Source organism: Elephas maximus, chromosome 19 (genome assembly GCF_024166365.1).
Source record: "Elephas maximus indicus isolate mEleMax1 chromosome 19, mEleMax1 primary haplotype, whole genome shotgun sequence".
In the NCBI taxonomy this organism is placed as follows: Eukaryota; Metazoa; Chordata; class Mammalia; order Proboscidea; family Elephantidae; genus Elephas; species Elephas maximus.
In genome coordinates this window covers 42,624,317-42,641,200 of record NC_064837.1, presented here as the reverse complement: position 1 = coordinate 42,641,200, position 16,884 = coordinate 42,624,317, and the positions used below count along the sequence as shown (strand labels likewise).

General features: G+C 43.1%; 1 protein-coding gene and 1 long non-coding RNA gene across 2 annotated transcripts; one reads left to right on the top strand and one right to left on the bottom strand.

Moving 5' to 3' along the window:
* Positions 1–689: 689 nt before the first annotated feature.
* LOC126062818 (uncharacterized) lies at positions 690–8,510 on the bottom strand. Its single transcript, XR_007514148.1, has 3 exons — positions 8,380–8,510; positions 2,961–3,114; positions 690–1,864 (listed from the first exon to the last, which is right to left on the bottom strand). It is a non-coding gene; the product is annotated as an uncharacterized LOC126062818 (long non-coding RNA).
* Positions 8,511–8,620: 110 nt separating this feature from the next.
* LOC126062817 (nucleoside diphosphate kinase A) lies at positions 8,621–16,278 on the top strand. The gene is made up of 5 exons (XM_049860735.1): positions 8,621–8,764; positions 10,124–10,253; positions 12,900–13,001; positions 14,033–14,145; positions 14,822–16,278. Exons 2-5 carry the CDS (start codon positions 10,128–10,130, stop codon positions 14,937–14,939), a joined length of 459 nt encoding a protein of 152 aa, XP_049716692.1. The 5' UTR covers positions 8,621–8,764; positions 10,124–10,127; the 3' UTR covers positions 14,940–16,278.
* The last annotated feature ends 606 nt before the right edge of the window (positions 16,279–16,884 follow it).

The following is a 16,884-nucleotide window of genomic DNA, read 5'->3' as shown; positions in this document are numbered from 1 at the left end:
GAGTTCCAATAGATGAATTTTAAGATCCTGCTCATTAGATCTATGATCTTAAAATACCTTAAATATATATATATATACATATAAATATATCAAACCCATTGCTGATGAGTTGATTCAGACTCATGGTTACCCCATGTGATACAGAATAAAACTGCTCCATAGGATTTTCTTGACTATAATCTTTTCATCAGCAGGCCTATCTTCTGTGGCACTGCTGGGTAGGTTTGAACTGCCAATCTGTAGGTTACTGGTCAAGTGCAAACCATTTGTGCCACCCAGGGACCCCTTTAAAATCACTAGGCTGGCCAAATTTGCTTTCGGAGCCAACCACTCTTCATTTTCAGCTATTTTTCCTATATCTAATATTCTGCCCCCATAGATCCTCTTTTCCGCATTGCTTGTTGCCATGGGCTACCCAAAGTCTCATACTACAGTACTTCATACAGGCCTACCAGCTCCCCTACTGCTCTTTCTGTACCTTACCTTTAGTGCCCTGATGTCAACTAGTTGTTAAATGGAAAAAAAAATGCTACCCAAGCTATTTATTACTAAGATATAAATGACTAAGTCATTACCTTTATATGTTCTTTTCCCAGGGATATTTACCTTTAAAAGAGAACGCTTGCTTGCTAATTGTATGTTTGCTATAGTCACAAACGTATAAAAAATAAAGACTGGAAAGAAGTATGCAAGCAACAATTGTTTTGAAGCTGGTAGACTGATTTTTTTTTTTTCTACGTTTCCTTAAATACTGCTCTTATAGTGTGTGTAATTAAAAACAAATGCATGGCAGTAGTGCTCATTCTGTTCAGGATGTGAACTGTGGACAGAGGAAGACTCATCTCTATCAGAGAGCACTGGGGCCCTTTCCCAGAGGCCTTTGCATTTAACCTGCATTAACCTGTTCTAGGCAGATAGTGGAAACCCTGGTAGCACAGTGGTTAAGAGCTATGGCTGCTAACTAAAATGTTGGCAGTTCAAATCCACCAGCCACCCTCTGGGTCAGTTCTACTCTGTCCTATAGGGTCGTTATGAGTCGCAGACCAGGAATGGCTCCTGGATCCGGCTTCCAGAGAATTTGTTCAATCTGCTTTTACCCCTTCAGCCCTTTCTTCACCCCACTCCAGAGAAAGAGTGTTTCTTGCTCTTAATAACTCCAATTACAGAAAGTTTAGGGGTCCTTCCAGGCTACTCTTACCCGGGTAACTCCTGGAAAATGACTAGATGCAAAGCTAGGCATGCGGATGAGGGAGAAAACGTTCCAACCTTAAGGCAGGCAAGTGAAAAAGCAGTGGCAAGGTCACCTGGCAGGAGATAAAATAAAGAATAAGAATTAGGTTAAACTATAATTATGGGTTTAGAGGTAGAAAGTTAAAGTTCAAGGTCCAAGTGGAGGGGCTGTGACTAGACTGGGAAAGTAGGAAACAATACTGTGGTATGTGATATATTAAGGAGAGAAATGCAAAGGCATTTCCTGCTTGCAAAATACCATGTGTTCCCCATATTTCCTAGCTCGCTTAGAGTTTGCTGTTGTTTTTAGTTGCTGTCTAGTTGTCTCTGGCTCATGGAGACCTTCTGTAGAATAGAATGAAACACTGCCTGATCCTGTGCCATCTTCGTGATCGTTGGTATGTTTGAGTCCATTCCTTAGAGTCAGGCAGGGCCATTTAACTAGTTCTGGCCAATGGGCTGGCAGCAGAAGTTATGGGTGTCACCTCCAAGTGAAGCCATTTAAGAGCTAAATTTCTAGCTTTGTTGTGCTGCAAATAGGCCTTGTATTGAGATGGCAGTGCCACAAATTGGAAACAGTTGAGCTCCCAGAGTGATTGCAGGAAGGAACTCCCTGGAGAGGTACAGCGGACTTCTGTTGAGTGAGAGAGAAAGTTCAGTTTTGTTAAGGTACTCAGGCTTGGGAATTTTTTTTTTTTTTTCCTGCATCATAACCTATCCTATCCTGACAATATAAAAGGCACTACAACAATAATCCGATAGAAATTATAGATTACATGACATTTAGTCCCAAACTGAGAGGCTGAAGGAAGAAAGAAAGAAGTGTTGAACCAGTATCAGCATTAGTAAAGACAAAGGATACCAGGCCCATGGCAAAGACTCCCAGTTGGGGTCTTGGAAGAGTCAAACTACATGAAAGCAAATGGGGGATTAATGCTAAATTGTTCTGAATGTTGAGCCTCTTTATCCACATAATCTTTCTCCCTAGAGAGGTTTAGCCTGAAAGATTATACCAGGGTCAAGGCAAGTGTAGAAACTGTTACAGGCAAAGAGCCCATGGTTTTGCTAAAGGTTTTATTATATCTAAGCTTAGAAAGTAGAAACAAGAGAAGGGTTGTAGAATATAAAAATAAATGGGAAAATGGACTAGGAGCTTAGGGAGAAAAGATCAATAGTATTAGTGTCACTGTTAAAGAGTCCTGGGTGGCACAAATGGATAACTGCTCCACTACTAGCAGAAAGGTTGGTGGTTTGAACCCACCCAGAGATGCCTTGAAAAACAGTCCTGGTAATCTGCACCTGCAAGGTCACAGCCTTGAAAACCCTATGGAGCAGTTCTATTCTGCATATGTAAGGTTGCCATGAATCAGAATCAACTTGAAGGCAACGGCTGCCACCGACAACAGTGTCACTGTTCATAGGCAAGAGCAGAAAATGCAGGGTGTCAAAGGAAAACTATAAAGTTGAACAGAGGAAAAAAAGATGGCTGCTATAATCTGGGTTGGGTTATAATTGTTAAGGTCTCATTTGGCCAGAAAAATCTATGATTTCTGAGCTCATCATAGTCTACGGTGCATAGTATGATGGTTAAGAACGTCAGCACTGGAGCAAGAGTTTGATGGACTCACAGCCAGGCTCTGCCATTCAGCTTTGTAGCCTTGGGCAAATTATTTAATCACTCCGTGCCTCACTTTCCCTATCTGTAAATTAGGAATAAGAATAGTACACACCTCAATGGTTGTGCACCAGACCGTGTTCAGAGTCCTTCTTGATTTTTTTCGCCAAAGCAGCAAAGAATGCAGGTTCTTCCCTAAACTCTCTGCTTCTCTCCATCTGGAATCAGGGCCTCAGCAGCATGGAGGAGTTAGTTTCTCTGTGCATATTCTAAAGCCAGAAACAGACATACAAACTATGTGTGGGTTTTGTGATACATAGGCAGTTGCCTTCACCAAATGAGCCTGCTGTATGATTTGTAGTTTGACTCTACAGTCAAAGGTGGGAGGGTTCATACTTCATTCCTGATTGTGGGCAGTAAAGAGGCCTTGGGGGCTCATTCCCAGTTAGAGTTATGAAATGTTCTGTCTTTCTCCATATCCCAAGATGCCTTTCTGTTTCTCACACATGGGCATAATGCACATAGACATTAGTTGTTCTGATTCCTTACATCATTAATAACAGGATGGTCATGACCTGAATCAATTCCACTCTTTGCACAGTATTAGAGCTAGATGTCTTGTTGGGCTTAAGGTGCATTGTTAAATTATTATGTTGTCTCTTTGTCTCCCAGTATGATTTCTTTGTACCCCATAGTGATCCCCCCATTGAGACGAGATCTATGAATAATGCCTTGTGTGTAGTAAAGCAGAATACACATGGTTAAAAGCCCAGCCCAGGCTCAGGAGCCCAACAGTTTGGCTTTAAATCCTCAATGATCTTCCAAGTTCTAGAATTCTAAAATGTTGCTGATAAGTCACTACCCTATCCCCAAAGCGTCAATGGTTTACCAGTTAACTACAGCCTAAGGTTTTTGGGAAGGTCTAAATGTGGCATCAGGATTGAAGGAAGACTAACAACCTTCGATATGCAGATGACACAACCTTGCTTGCTGAAAGTGAACAGGACTTAAAGCAGTACTGATGAAGATCAAAGACTTCAGTATGGATTGCACCTCAATATAAAACAAAAATTTTCACAACTGGACCAATAAACAACATCTGATAAATGGAGAAAATACTGAAGGTGTCAAGGATTTCATTTTACTTGGATCCACAGTCAATTCCCATGGAAGCAGCGGTCAAGAAAGTAAATGAAGCACTGGAGAAATCCCAAGTGTATGCCCCTAGACACCCTTTTAACTTAGTACTGAAGTCACTCCTGAGGTTCACCCTTTAGCCAAAGATTAGACAGGCCCATAATACAAACAATAATATGTGTAGCTCAACCATGTATACGAGGCTAAATGGGCACACCAGCCAAGGGTCAAGGATGAGAAGGCAGGAAGGAGCAGGAAAGCTGGACACATGGAAATGGGGAACTCAAGGTCAAGAAGGAGTGTTGACACACTGTGGAGTTGGCAACCAATGTCACAAAACAATGTATTTATTAATTGTTTAATGAGAAACTAATTTGCTCTGTAAACCTTTACCTAAAGCACACACAAACACACAAAATAATTAAAAAAAAAAAAAGAAATCAAATGACATACATATTGCATTGGGCAAATCTCCTGCAAATGATCTCTTTAAAGTGTTAAAAAGCAAAGATTTCACTTTGAGGACTAAGGCATACCTAACTCAAGCCAGGGTATTTTCAATCGCCTCAAATGCATGCAAAAGCTCTACAATAAATTAGGAAAACCAAGGAAGAACTGATGCCTTTGAATCACGGTGTTGGCAAAGAATACTGAATATACATACCATGGACAGCCAGAAAAATGAACAAATCTGTCTTGGAAGGACAGTCAGAATATTCCTTAGAAGTGAGGATGGAGAGGCTACGTCTCATGTGCTTTGGACATGTTATCAGGAGGGACAAGTCCCTGGAGAAGGACATCATGCTTGGTAAAGTAGGGGGTCAGCAAAAAAAAGGAAAACCCTTAACGAGATAAATTGACACAGCAGCTGCAACAACGGGCTCAAACATAGCAATGATTGTGAGGGTGGTGCTTTACCAGGCACCTTTCCTTCTGTTACACATAGGGTTGATAAGAGTCGAAACCAACTTGACAGCACCTAAAACAACAAAGTCTAAACTTCCCAGGCCGGCATTCAAGGCTTGTCAGTAATCTGATGACCTTATCCCCTCTGTTCCATAAGATTCTGTTGGGAGTGTCTAATTAGTTTCTCAGAAATTTACTACTTTTTCCTGGTTGCATCCTTTGTTTTTGACTAGTTCCCTGATCCCCCAATACCTACAGCCTTATCTACTAACTACCCTCTTTCTGTGTATCCAAATCCTACCTCTATAAAATCTTTCCCTACCCCATCAAGACAGCCCAGTGGTTGCTCTTTCTCTTGCCACAATGTTTGATACTGTTAATGCAGTTCACTAAACATTACTCCTATTATTATTTTGAGCTGTGAATACACTGAATTAGCAGGTATATTTAGCAGGGAATGGATGGGGGGCCAGAGGAAAGGAATGATCTGATGATGCCTGAGGTAGTGAATTCCCATTCCTGAGGGTTTCAAGGCTGGATGATCACTTGCCAGGGTTTTGGAGACAGGATTAGTTCCTATGCCTATTAAGATTTCTTCTAGCTTTGAACTCCACAAAGACAGTTTCATAATTTGCTTTGCAGAAACATTTACCTTGGGAAGCCTGGGGGGTTATTCGTTGAGAAAGAAGGGTGAGAGTGGATTCATGTAATTACCATGGTTCCTAGAAGAGATGTGACCTGTTTTCTACTCCCCAACTCCCTTCCCTAGTGTCTGCCTGGGCAAGATCATCCCCACTTAGTAACGCTTAAATCATCAGTTTAAAAGCACCTAGTTTTAGGATAAGGAGCCTTGGTGATTAAGTGCTTGGCTGCCAACTGAAAAGTTGCCAGTTCTAACCTACCAGCCGCTCTGCGGGAGAAAGATGCTGCAGTCTGCTTCCATTAAGATTACAGCCTTGGAAACCCTATAGGACAGTTCTACTCTGTTCTGTAGGGTCACTATGAGTTGGAATCAACTGGAAGGCAACGGGTTTGGTTTTGGTTTTAGGATATAGCTTTACAGAGTTTACCAATCAGCCACATGAGAATCATGAGGGAACTTATTAGAAATGCAAATTCTTAGGCTCCATCTCAGACTTACTAAATCAGAATACGCATTTTAACAAATTCCCAAGTGATTTGTTTGTATACAGAAGTTTGAGAAGCACTAGTATAGTGGACTCCAACCACTGGGAAAATGCTTTGTCAATAACTCTATTGAACTGACATTTAATGCACCCTCTCAAGAAAAAAAGAAAACTAGGAGTCATCATCTATTTTTCCTTCTCTCACACCCCATATCCTCTCCATCAGCAAGCCTGTTGATTCTGCCGTAAATATATATCCTGTAACTAACCACTTGTCTTCATCTCCTTTGTCACCACCTATTGCAAACCACCATCATCTCTCCCTTGGACTACTACTGTACTCTTAACGTGTTTCAATTCCACTTAAAAAATTTTATTTTTAATTTAAAAATAACTATAAATTTACAAGAAGTTACAAGAAAAACAAATAAAAACCTAGGGAAATCCATGTATACTTTCCCTAGTTTTCCCCATAGCAACATCTTCCCTCACTACAGTACAATATCAAAACCAGGAACCTGATATCGCTACAATCCATAGAACTTAACTCAGATCTCTCATTTCACATGCACTCATTCATGTGCATGTGTGTATAGTTCTATGCAACTTCATCACACGTGTAGATTTATGTAGCTGCCACCACAATCAAGAAAAAGAACTGTTCCATTACCACAAGACTTCCTCCTGTTACCCCTTTACAGCCACAATTATCCCCTTCCTCCTACCCCTGACTCCTGCCAATCATCAATCTGTTCTCCATCTCTATAATTTTGTTATTTCAAGAATGTTATATAAATGGAATGATATCATATATAATATTTTGATACTGGCTTTTTTCACTCAGCATAATTCCCTTGAGATCCAACCAAGTTCATGTATCAATAGTTTGTTCTTTTTTTACTGTGGAGTAGTATTCCATGGTACGGATGTACTACAGTTTGTTCAGTCATTTACTGAAGGACATTTGGGTTATTTCTAGTTTTTGGCCATTACAAATAAAGCTTCTGTGAACATTTTGTACAGGCTTTTGTGTGACTAGAACCTAAACTTGGATTTCGCTAGGATAAATGCCCAAGAGTTCAATTGCTGGATTGTATGGTAAGTGCATGTTTAGTTCTACAAGAAACTGCCAAACTGTTTCCCAGAGTGGCTGTGCCATTTTGCATTCCCACCAGAAATGTATGAGTGATCTAGTTTCTCTGCATCCTTAACAGTATTTGGTATTGTCACTATATTTTTAGCTATTATGGAAGGTATTTAATTGTGGTTTAATTTGTACTTCTCTAATAGTTAATGAAAGGAGCCCAGGTGGTGCAACACTTCAGCGCTTGACTGCTAACCAAAAGGAAAGGTTGGCTGGAACCCACTAGCTGCTTCATAGGAAAAAAGACATGGCAATCTGCTCCTGTAAAGATTACAGCCTAGGAAACTCTAGGGCGCGGTCATACTCTATTACATATGGCACTGACTCCAGGGCACAACAATAGTTAATTACATTGAATATCTTTTCTTTTGATTATTTGCCATCTGTACATACTCTTCAGTGAAAAGTCTGTCCTTGTCTTTTGCCCATTTTCTACTTGGATTTTTAAAACATTGTTGAGTTTTGAAAATTCTTTGTATTTTCTAGATACAGGGCCTTTATCAGCTATGTGGTTTGCAGATGTTTTCTCCTCCATCAGTGCTTGTCTTTTCATCCTCTTCATAGGTGTTTACAGAGCAAAAGTTTTTAATTTTCATGAGCTGCAAATTTTCCCTTTTATGCACTGTGAGTTTGGTGCCAAATCTAACAACTCTTTGCCTTGCCCTAGATCCTTTAAGATTTTTTTTTACTGTTTTTAAAAAATGTTTTATAGTTTACATTTTCCATTTAAATCTATGATCCACTTTGAGTGAATTTTTGTGTATGGTGTGAGGTTTAGGTCGTGGTTTTTTTTTTCGCCTATAGTTCGCCAATTGTTTCAGCACCCTTTGCCAAGAAGACTCCTGATTTCAATTTTGTTCCCAGTTCCGTTCTTTCCCCATACAGCAGTCAGAATGAATTTTTAAAAAGTATGTCAGATGACATCAGCCCCATAGGGTTTCCAAGGAGAGCCTAGTGGATTCGAACTGTTGACCTTTCCGTTAGCAGCCTTAGCTCTTAACCACGCCACGAAGATTTCCTTTGTCTTCACAGCACTTATATAATACCACATTTATTACATATTAATTAATTTGCCTATTGTTTTTCCCTGCTCTCAATCCCACCAGAAGCTCCAAGAGAGTTTACTGCTACATCCACAGTGCCCAGAATAGCGCCTGGTACATAGCACACGGTCCACTAAAACCCACTGTCGTCAAAAAATAACTTATTGCATGACTGACCTAAAGAAGGAACGACTACATGTTAACATGTCTGTCAGGTGCCCCTTCAGTCTTCATGCAAGGTCTCGGCGCCCCCTCTCGGGGAAACCAATTTGCTTGCGAACGAAGGAAGCGAGTCACAGAACCGGAAAAAAAAAACGGACTCACGCTACCGGAAGAGCAGGAAACTAATGCCGGAAGTTAAACACCGGAAGGCTGCTCCCTAGAATGCCATCCTACCCCCAAAAGGAAGCGTGGCCGAGTGGTGTTCTGCAAAACGGGCTCTTCGGCATCCCATTTGGACAGAAACGTTCCGCGCGCGTCCGTGCAGGGAACCACGTGGGGCAGGGGCGCGTTTCCGGTGCCGGCGGCAGCTGCCAGAATTGAAGTCCAAGCAGCTGGAGGGGTAAGAAGGGCATGGAGTCCTGGAAGGAAAGGAAGAGGAGTGGGGTCGGGGGTGAAGAGTTCCACTTTGAGAGGCAGGGAAGGGGCTCGGATGGGAGGAAAGGGCCATGGAGCGTCTGTCGACAGCTGCAAACCTGCCGGCGCACGTCCCACGGCACGTGGACTCGCCTTTGTCCGTGGCTGCTCTTCCTACCCCGTCTCGAGGGCAGGGATTATGAACTGTTTATTTCTGCCGAATACAGTGGCTGGTACATTGTTGGTGCTTAGCAAGTCTTTGTGGAATGAATGATAGGTATATGTGCTGCGGGTGGGAGGGAAGGAACACTTATAGGGGCTATTTTTGGTTCTTTAGCCCCATTTTCTCGTGGAGAGTCCATGCTTGTCCCGAGCTTCAATCTGGATTTTCCACCCAGTCCCTAGCACATTATCTCTTGGAGGGAGGAGACATTTTCTTTGCTCATATTGAGTGCTAGCCTTTGTGGTTAGGTGCTGGGGACAGATACGGAGTAATTCAGTTCTGTATGCAGGTCACAGACCATTGGTGAGACAGACACAAGCGGAAAATTTAGACACCGTGTTAAGGTGCTATAATAGGTTAAATAAATTATAAGAAGATAGAGCTAAGAGCTAGGAATTGGTGCTACTATCCACACCAGGAATTGTCTTCCAAGATGAGGGGCTTCCTCCTCCTTTCTCACTGTGTTGAGACAGGGCAGGTCATGGGTCCAATTTCTTCTGTGAAGGGAAGGTCTGTAATAGATCGTTTTTAAGCTTCCTTCCAGCATGATGATCTGTGGATTTACAGTCCCATATCAGATACTACTATTAGCTGTAGTTCTGTAGTCAGAATATTCACTCCATCTTAGAGTGTAGCATAATTGCATAAAGTTGAGGCTGGGAATTCTGGATTCTGGCCCCAGCTTGTACTCTGCACTTGTTTGCCCACCTATAAAATGAAGGGTTTTAATGAAGCAGTCTCTAAAACCTCTTCCAGTTCTAATACCATGACTGTGGCCTTAAGTCAAGCTTTATTTCATATTGCCCTGTACCAGATGGCATTTTCATATTATCATTGTTCCCCATCTGGATTACTGAGAAAGATAGTGTCTAATTTTTACATCCCTTACCTTAGTTTGCCACACTATTAAATGGCATAGAAATAGCCACCCTTGTTTTTGGACTTGTCTCCATTCTGGGATATTAATTCATAGATGAGGGGTGGGGGGAATTGAAATTTTACTGGAGACTTGGAGCTGACATGACGGGCTTAAACCAGCTTTATGGGTAATCAGCTTGAGAAGGATAATGATGTAGGTAGGATATTCAGTGCCGATGCACTCATCCACCTGCCAATCTCCAGGGCCATGGCCAACAGTGAGCGCACCTTCATCGCCATCAAGCCTGATGGGGTCCAGCGGGGCCTCGTGGGAGACATCATCAAACGTTTTGAACAGAAAGGATTCCGCCTTGTTGCTTTGAAATTCATGCAGGTAAGTTGACTCCACTCTTCCTATCTCAATTCCTTGGTAGTACAGGGGAACATTGTAGGTTAAGTTCTCTGTTTCTCTCCTCCTCTCCTTTTTAGGCTTCTCTGTGGTAATGTGGGCACAAATGTCCAGAAACCTGGAAACTCCTCAGTGGCCCAGCATTGTGACCCAGTCTGGGAATGAACCATGTTATTTGGGGCTTTAGAAAATAGTCTCTCCTTTCCTTTAGCAATGCAGACTTCCACCTATTACTGCAGCACTGTAATTTCTGAGTCATTGCTGGGCACGTCTGAGCTACTGGCCTCAAGCGTCCTCAGCAGATAATTTTAGAGAACATTTTTTTTTTCATCCTCCGAGGCAGGTTGTTTTTCAGCAAGGAAATATGTCCACTAAGGAAATATTTCCACCATCAATTACCACCCACTTAGTGTCTAGCATATATTAGGCACCACTGAAGTGTGTGGGGGGGAACTGGTTTTGCCCCTGGGGAGGCTCTCCTGAAACAGCATGACGCCTACAGAGCAACATTTTAATACATGCAAAGGATTAATCGATCAAGAACCCTTCTTCAGACAAATCTAAGAGGTGAGAATTCAAATTCCCAATGCAAATAAATTAGAGGACAGTCGTTTTTCCATTAAAGGTGTCAACTTTGGCATCTCCTAGTGCATTTTAAATTTAGTTTAATTTGCAATTTAGTTCCTGTGTAATGTTTTAGAAAAACTGCTTTCATATAAAGAGATTGAGATGGAAGTTAGTGCTGAGCGGGGAGCATGACAGGATTATTAGAGCCAGGTGTTGGACAAAGAATGCTTTCCAAAGGCTTTGCATATTAGGTTTTAAAGGTAAAATGAAACGAAAGTATTGTTGACCAGGCATTTTACTCTGTAGGGGGCACTGCCAGAGGCATTCTCACAAATGCCTTCACACCTATCTCTCTTGACAACCCCGAGAGGTGGGTTTTCCTATTCTTCTCATTTTTAGGGAAACCCTGGTGGCGTAGTGGTTAGGAGCTATGGCTGCTAACCAGAGGTCGGCAGTTTGAATCCACCAGGCACTCCTTGGAAACCCTATGGGGCATTTCTACTCTGTCCTTTAGACTCGATGGCATTGGGTTTGGTTTTTGATTTTCTGGTTGTCAATGATGAGGAATCTGAGGCTTGGTGAAGTTAAGTCATGTGCCTGATAGCATATTGTCAGGAATGCAGCTGGGGTTTTAGCCTAGGTCCTTCTGACCTCTAAGTGCATACATCTTTTCCTTTATACTGAGTTTCCTATTAAGGACATGGATTTGGTGAAAAATGACAGGAGGGAGAGGAGGGATAGCTGCCATGAATCAAAGGAGTTATTTAAACCTGATGTGGAGGAGGGAGGCAAGGGAGAACTTGAGCCCCCCCCCGATTTTGTCCTCCCCTCCTTCAAAAAAAAAAAAAAAGCAACCCCCCCCCCCACCAATCCTATGACTACTTTGCAGACTAAAAATAGTTGGAACCAACTAATAGAACTAAAAGGTTATTCTGGAAAGGGAAGGTGAAGTCTGTGGTGTTAGGAGACTGCCACTATAAGAGGTGAAGGGACAGGGTAAAGGGTAGATTGCTACCATGGAGTGGTCACATGGCCGTATAAGTTTACTTTGGCAAGGGATGGTCAACCAGGGCCTGAGCTGTAGGATGTCCTGGATAGACTTTTTAGCAGCAAAGCTCCACGTTTTTGTGTATCACTGAAGTGTGCGGTATGCCTCATACAATGCAGTTCCACAAAACTGGAAAAACTAAGGGGCCTGCCAGGCCCTTAACAAGAGCGTGTGTAGTGGCAAAGAGAGAATGCAGCCAAGTTGAGCTGGAATTGCTAAGCAGATGGTCTCTTCTCTAGCTAACTTGAATCGTTCCCATGTACCTGCCTTGCAGTAAGAGAGACTCTGATTCACTCTTCAGCAAAATTATTTATTGCTAGATGTTCTGCACTTTTGGGTGGCTTGCAGGTACCTGTGGGAATCACTTAGTCACTACACTGGTCTTTATTCTCTAAATAAATGTGAAACATTCCTGCCAAGTGGCCTGGTTTAGTTTACTACCTATCGAATGCCAGGACTACCTTCCTCTAACATTTTAATCAGGGTTTGTTCTGGGAATGCAAATTTATTGTATTAGTTTCCCTATATGTAAAATGAGGAGCCCTGGTGGCACAGTGGTTAAAGCACTCAGCTTCTAACCAAAAGATCGGTGGTTCAAATCCACCAACACTCTAGGGGAGAAGGATGTGGCAGTCTGCTTCCATAAAGATTTACAGCCTTGGAAACCCTATGGGGCAGTCCTGCTTTGTCCTATAGCGTCGCTCAGAGTGGGAAGGGATTCAACAACAGCGGTTTTTATATGTAAAAGAAGATGGCCAAGTTCAGTCCTAAGATTCTATGGCTTTATTTTGATCAGTCAAGGCCAGATGGGGGAAAATTGGTACAAAACTAAAGAAGCACTTTTAGTCTCTGCCACTGCTTCCCATGGTCACGTGGTGGATGAATTGGGTTCTAACAGAATCAGTGAGGTGTGCACTCCCGTTTTTAAGAGCAGGGTGAGTGAGTGAGCATTATCTAGAGTGCTGGTTCTATAGTAGTTTTGGGACCCAATTCTTATTCTCTACCCTGTGGAATAGGCTTCTGAAGACCTTCTCAAGGAACACTACATTGACCTGAAGGACCGTCCATTCTATGCCGGTCTGGTGAAATACATGCATTCAGGGCCAGTGGTTGCCATGGTGAGTGTGCATGTGGGATGCAGATGGGAATGACTGAGTTGGGAGTGGAGAACGTGATTTCTGCTTCTGATGCAAGATCCTCATTGATGCATAGGAATCAGGGGCTGGGAGCATTAGATAGGATATGAGGTGGGCTCTCTGACCCACCAAAGACAAGGTCCATTTGCTTCCTGAACTAAAGACCCAGGGCTGAGAGAAATCAGGAGAGGCCTGCTTGACTGTAAGCTCCTGGAGGGCAGGAAGATTGCCTCCTGTTTATTGTAGTAATTCTTCCCCAAGTATGTACTGGTTGTCGACTTTGAGCCAGGCTCTCTTCTTGACACTTGCGATACAGTCACAAATGAGACAAAATAGCTATCTGCTTTCATTGCCTACACTTCTTGGTTGGGGGAGGGCGACGGGTAGTGATGAGCAGTCAGTAAATAAATTAAAAAGGTTTTATATCAGCTAATGATTAGTAATATACACAGATTTGAAATGGGATGATGTGATAGCAAGTGACCACTTTAGATTGGGCTGTTAAGGAAGGCTCTCTAAGGAGGAGATTTTGAAGCCAAGATCTGAATGACAGGGAGGAACCAGTCACAGTGAGGAGCATTCCTGACCAACAGAACAGCTTGTGCAAAGACCCTGAGGTAGGGATGAGCTTTGCTTTTTAAAATACAGAAGGTCAGAACGGCTGAGGCCTGGTGAATGAGAGAAGGTAGGAAGAGATGAGTTCAGAGGTGTGGGTAGGGGCCGGAGCAGAGTCATGTATCCTAGGTGTGCTGAGAAGCTATGGGAGGTTTTACGCTTGACATTTTAAAACAGCTACTCTGGCTGCCATGTCAAGAATGGGCTGTAGAAGGGCAAGAGTGAAGGCACGGAGATCAGTATTCCCAGTGCTGGAACAAGTAAGTCCTCCATCAAATATTCGTTCAGTGAATGAATGCCATCTTAAGCAGGCTTTTTCTTTTTCTGAATTAGTAGTTGCCAGGTTTTCTGCTGAGACTGATTTTCTTCCTTGACCATATCTTCTTTTGTCCTTGGAGGTCTGGGAGGGTCTGAATGTGGTAAAGACAGGCCGAGTGATGCTTGGGGAGACCAACCCTGCTGATTCCAAGCCTGGGACCATCCGTGGGGACTTTTGCATTCAAGTTGGCAGGTGAGATTTGGTGCTTATTACCCTTTTTGAAGATCCAGGTTAGCTGCCAGAACAATTTGGGTTTCTGAGGCTGGGGATGGACATGAGATAATATGCAGGAGGATTTTTTTATGAGAGTTCATTGTTCTCCTCGCAGTAAGTCAGTGTTTGGCTTTGAGGGCTCCCTGCCCTTGGTCATCAACATCACTGTGGCTGTGCCTCTGTTGAGAGTGGAGAACCTGGTACAGTGCACTTTGCTGGCCAGAGTCCTTCCTGAAGGCTCTTACTACCTGTATCAGTGATGCTGGGTTGGGAAGGGCCTTCTTCATCCTTACATTAACGGCAGCCCTGGGCTTTTTTGCCATTGTCTAATGTACATGGGGAGTCTCTGGGTAGTACAAATGGTTAAGCACTTGGCTGCGGACTGAAAGGTTGGAGGTTCTTGCCCACTCAGAGGTGCCTCGGAAGAAAGGCTTGGCGATCTCCTGAAAAATCAGCCATTGAAAACCGTACGGAGCACAGTTCTACTCTGACACACATGGGGTCACCATGAGTCAGTTGACTTCGACTCGATGGCAACTGTTTTGTTTCTTAAATGTACATGGAGCTTTGACTTTTTCTGCTGGCAACTGGAGGGAAGTTTCTGTGCAGTTTTATCTTTGTGCGTTTGATAATGTGGCCATCTTTCCCCATCCAGGAACATTATCCATGGCAGTGATTCTGTGGAGAGTGCAGAGAAGGAGATTGGCTTGTGGTTTCAGCCTGAAGAACTGGTAGATTACAAGAGCTGTGCCCAGGACTGGATCTATGAGTGACGTAAAGGCAGACCGCGGCGCTTTTCCCACTCCACTTCCCCTCTCTTCCACAGGCAGGGGACCAGGCTGTGGAATAAGATAGCTATTTCCGGGGACTTAGTATCTGGAGGAAAACTCTTGAAGCTGTGAGTGCTCCTTGTACAGTGTTATGTGCTGCTATCAAATTAAAATGTATCATCCCAATTTGTTGATTCACCGAGTTGGTGGTTTTATATTGCTGTATTGCTTTGTATTATTATCATTTTTTCATTTTCATGTACTCTGTATAACCTGAAGTAATAGTGCAAATAATACATAAATTATTTATAACAGCCTGAGGGATACATACAGTGTTGCATGTTTTGTACCCCCTTCCTCCCCCCACCCCAGTCCCATCCACTCTTGGCACTGAGCCAGTCAACAGGCATCTATCCATGATGTGCTAGGTTGCCAAGACTGTACTCGGTGCAGAGAATTCTTTAGAAATAAAAAAATTTCTGTTCTCAAGAAGCTCTCAGGGACTTAAGTGGATGGGGAAGTGTGAGAAGTTGTAACTACTCTAAAAATCAGAAAAGCTATGTGGACTGTAGGCCTGGGTCCTTGGGATGTCCTCAAAAGAAGCAGAAGAAATCCTGTAAGTAGCTTTGATTTCTTAAAGTATTGATTTGGCTGCTTTAACAGACATAAGATGGGAATTTACTTCTCTTTTATTTAAAAGTCCAAGCTGGTAGGTGGGGACGGGGGTGGGAGTGGTAAGGCTCTGATTCTTGAGGTTGTCCAGGGACCCAGGTTCCTTCTTACCAGTCCAAGATGGATTACCACTCAATGGCCACCATCCAGCAAGTTGGGAAGGGAAATGGAAGGGGCATTTTCCTTTTAAGGGTACAACCCGGAATTTACTACCTTTATTTCCCCTCACATCCTACTGGTCAGAATGTGGTCACATGGTTGTACCCAGCTACAAAAAAAAAAAAAAGAGAAACTGGAAAATTTAGCTGGCAGCCATGTGCTCAGAAGGGAGAATGACTAGATATTGGGGCATAGCTATGTATCTTTGCCACAAGCTTTGGCAGGTTTTCCTTCTTGGTATTTTCCGTTTACCTGGCTTTGGAGCTGGGTAGAGGCAATAGGGGAACCGTGGTGGAGCAGTAGTTAAGCCCTTGGCTACTAATCGAAAGGTCAGTGGTTCAAACCCACCAGCCACTCTACACGAGAAAGATGTGGCAGTCTGCTTCCATAGAGATTACAGCCTTGGAAGCCCTGTGGGGCAGTTCTACTCTGTCTTATAGGGGTGCTATGAGTCAGAATCTAGAAGGCAATGGGTTCGGGTTTATTTTTGGTTTGGAGGCAATAGAGGGGTAGGGACTTTTCAGGAGGGGAGAGTTGGGATGGGGCTACCTTTTCTTTAGGGGCAGCTAAAGACTAGATACATTTTCTGTTTTCATACAAAGTTTGGCTTGTTTGTTTTGTAGGGTAAGATGAGAGTACCAGGATTCGCAAGGAGTGAATATGTGTGTAATGAAATAGGAGGGTTATATCTACCCTAGTTAATTTAAGGTCAGCCTTTCTAGGAAGGTGTGTTGTGATGGATCACTTTTGTATGATCTTTCTTGCCATGGTCTTGTGACTCCTGCTGGATGACTGGGTGGAACTATGCAGGTTAGGTGCTTGTGGCCCACCAAGGGCATTGGACCGCTTGCTAATAATGCAAGTAAAGTGCATGGTACCCTTGTGGGGGTGGGACCATGCAAATAAGGTGTATGGAACCCTAAGGAGGGGATTGGTCAGCTTTGACATTCTGCTAGGCTTCAAATGAGCCATCCCAGAGGCAGAAGGGGGGGAACCTCACTACCACCCACCAAGAAGAGACAAGAATGGAGTGCCTCCTTTGTACCCAGGGTCCCTGTGCTGAGACTATCTTAAACCCAGGAGACAGCTCTAACATTGGAGATGGCACGAGATGGCA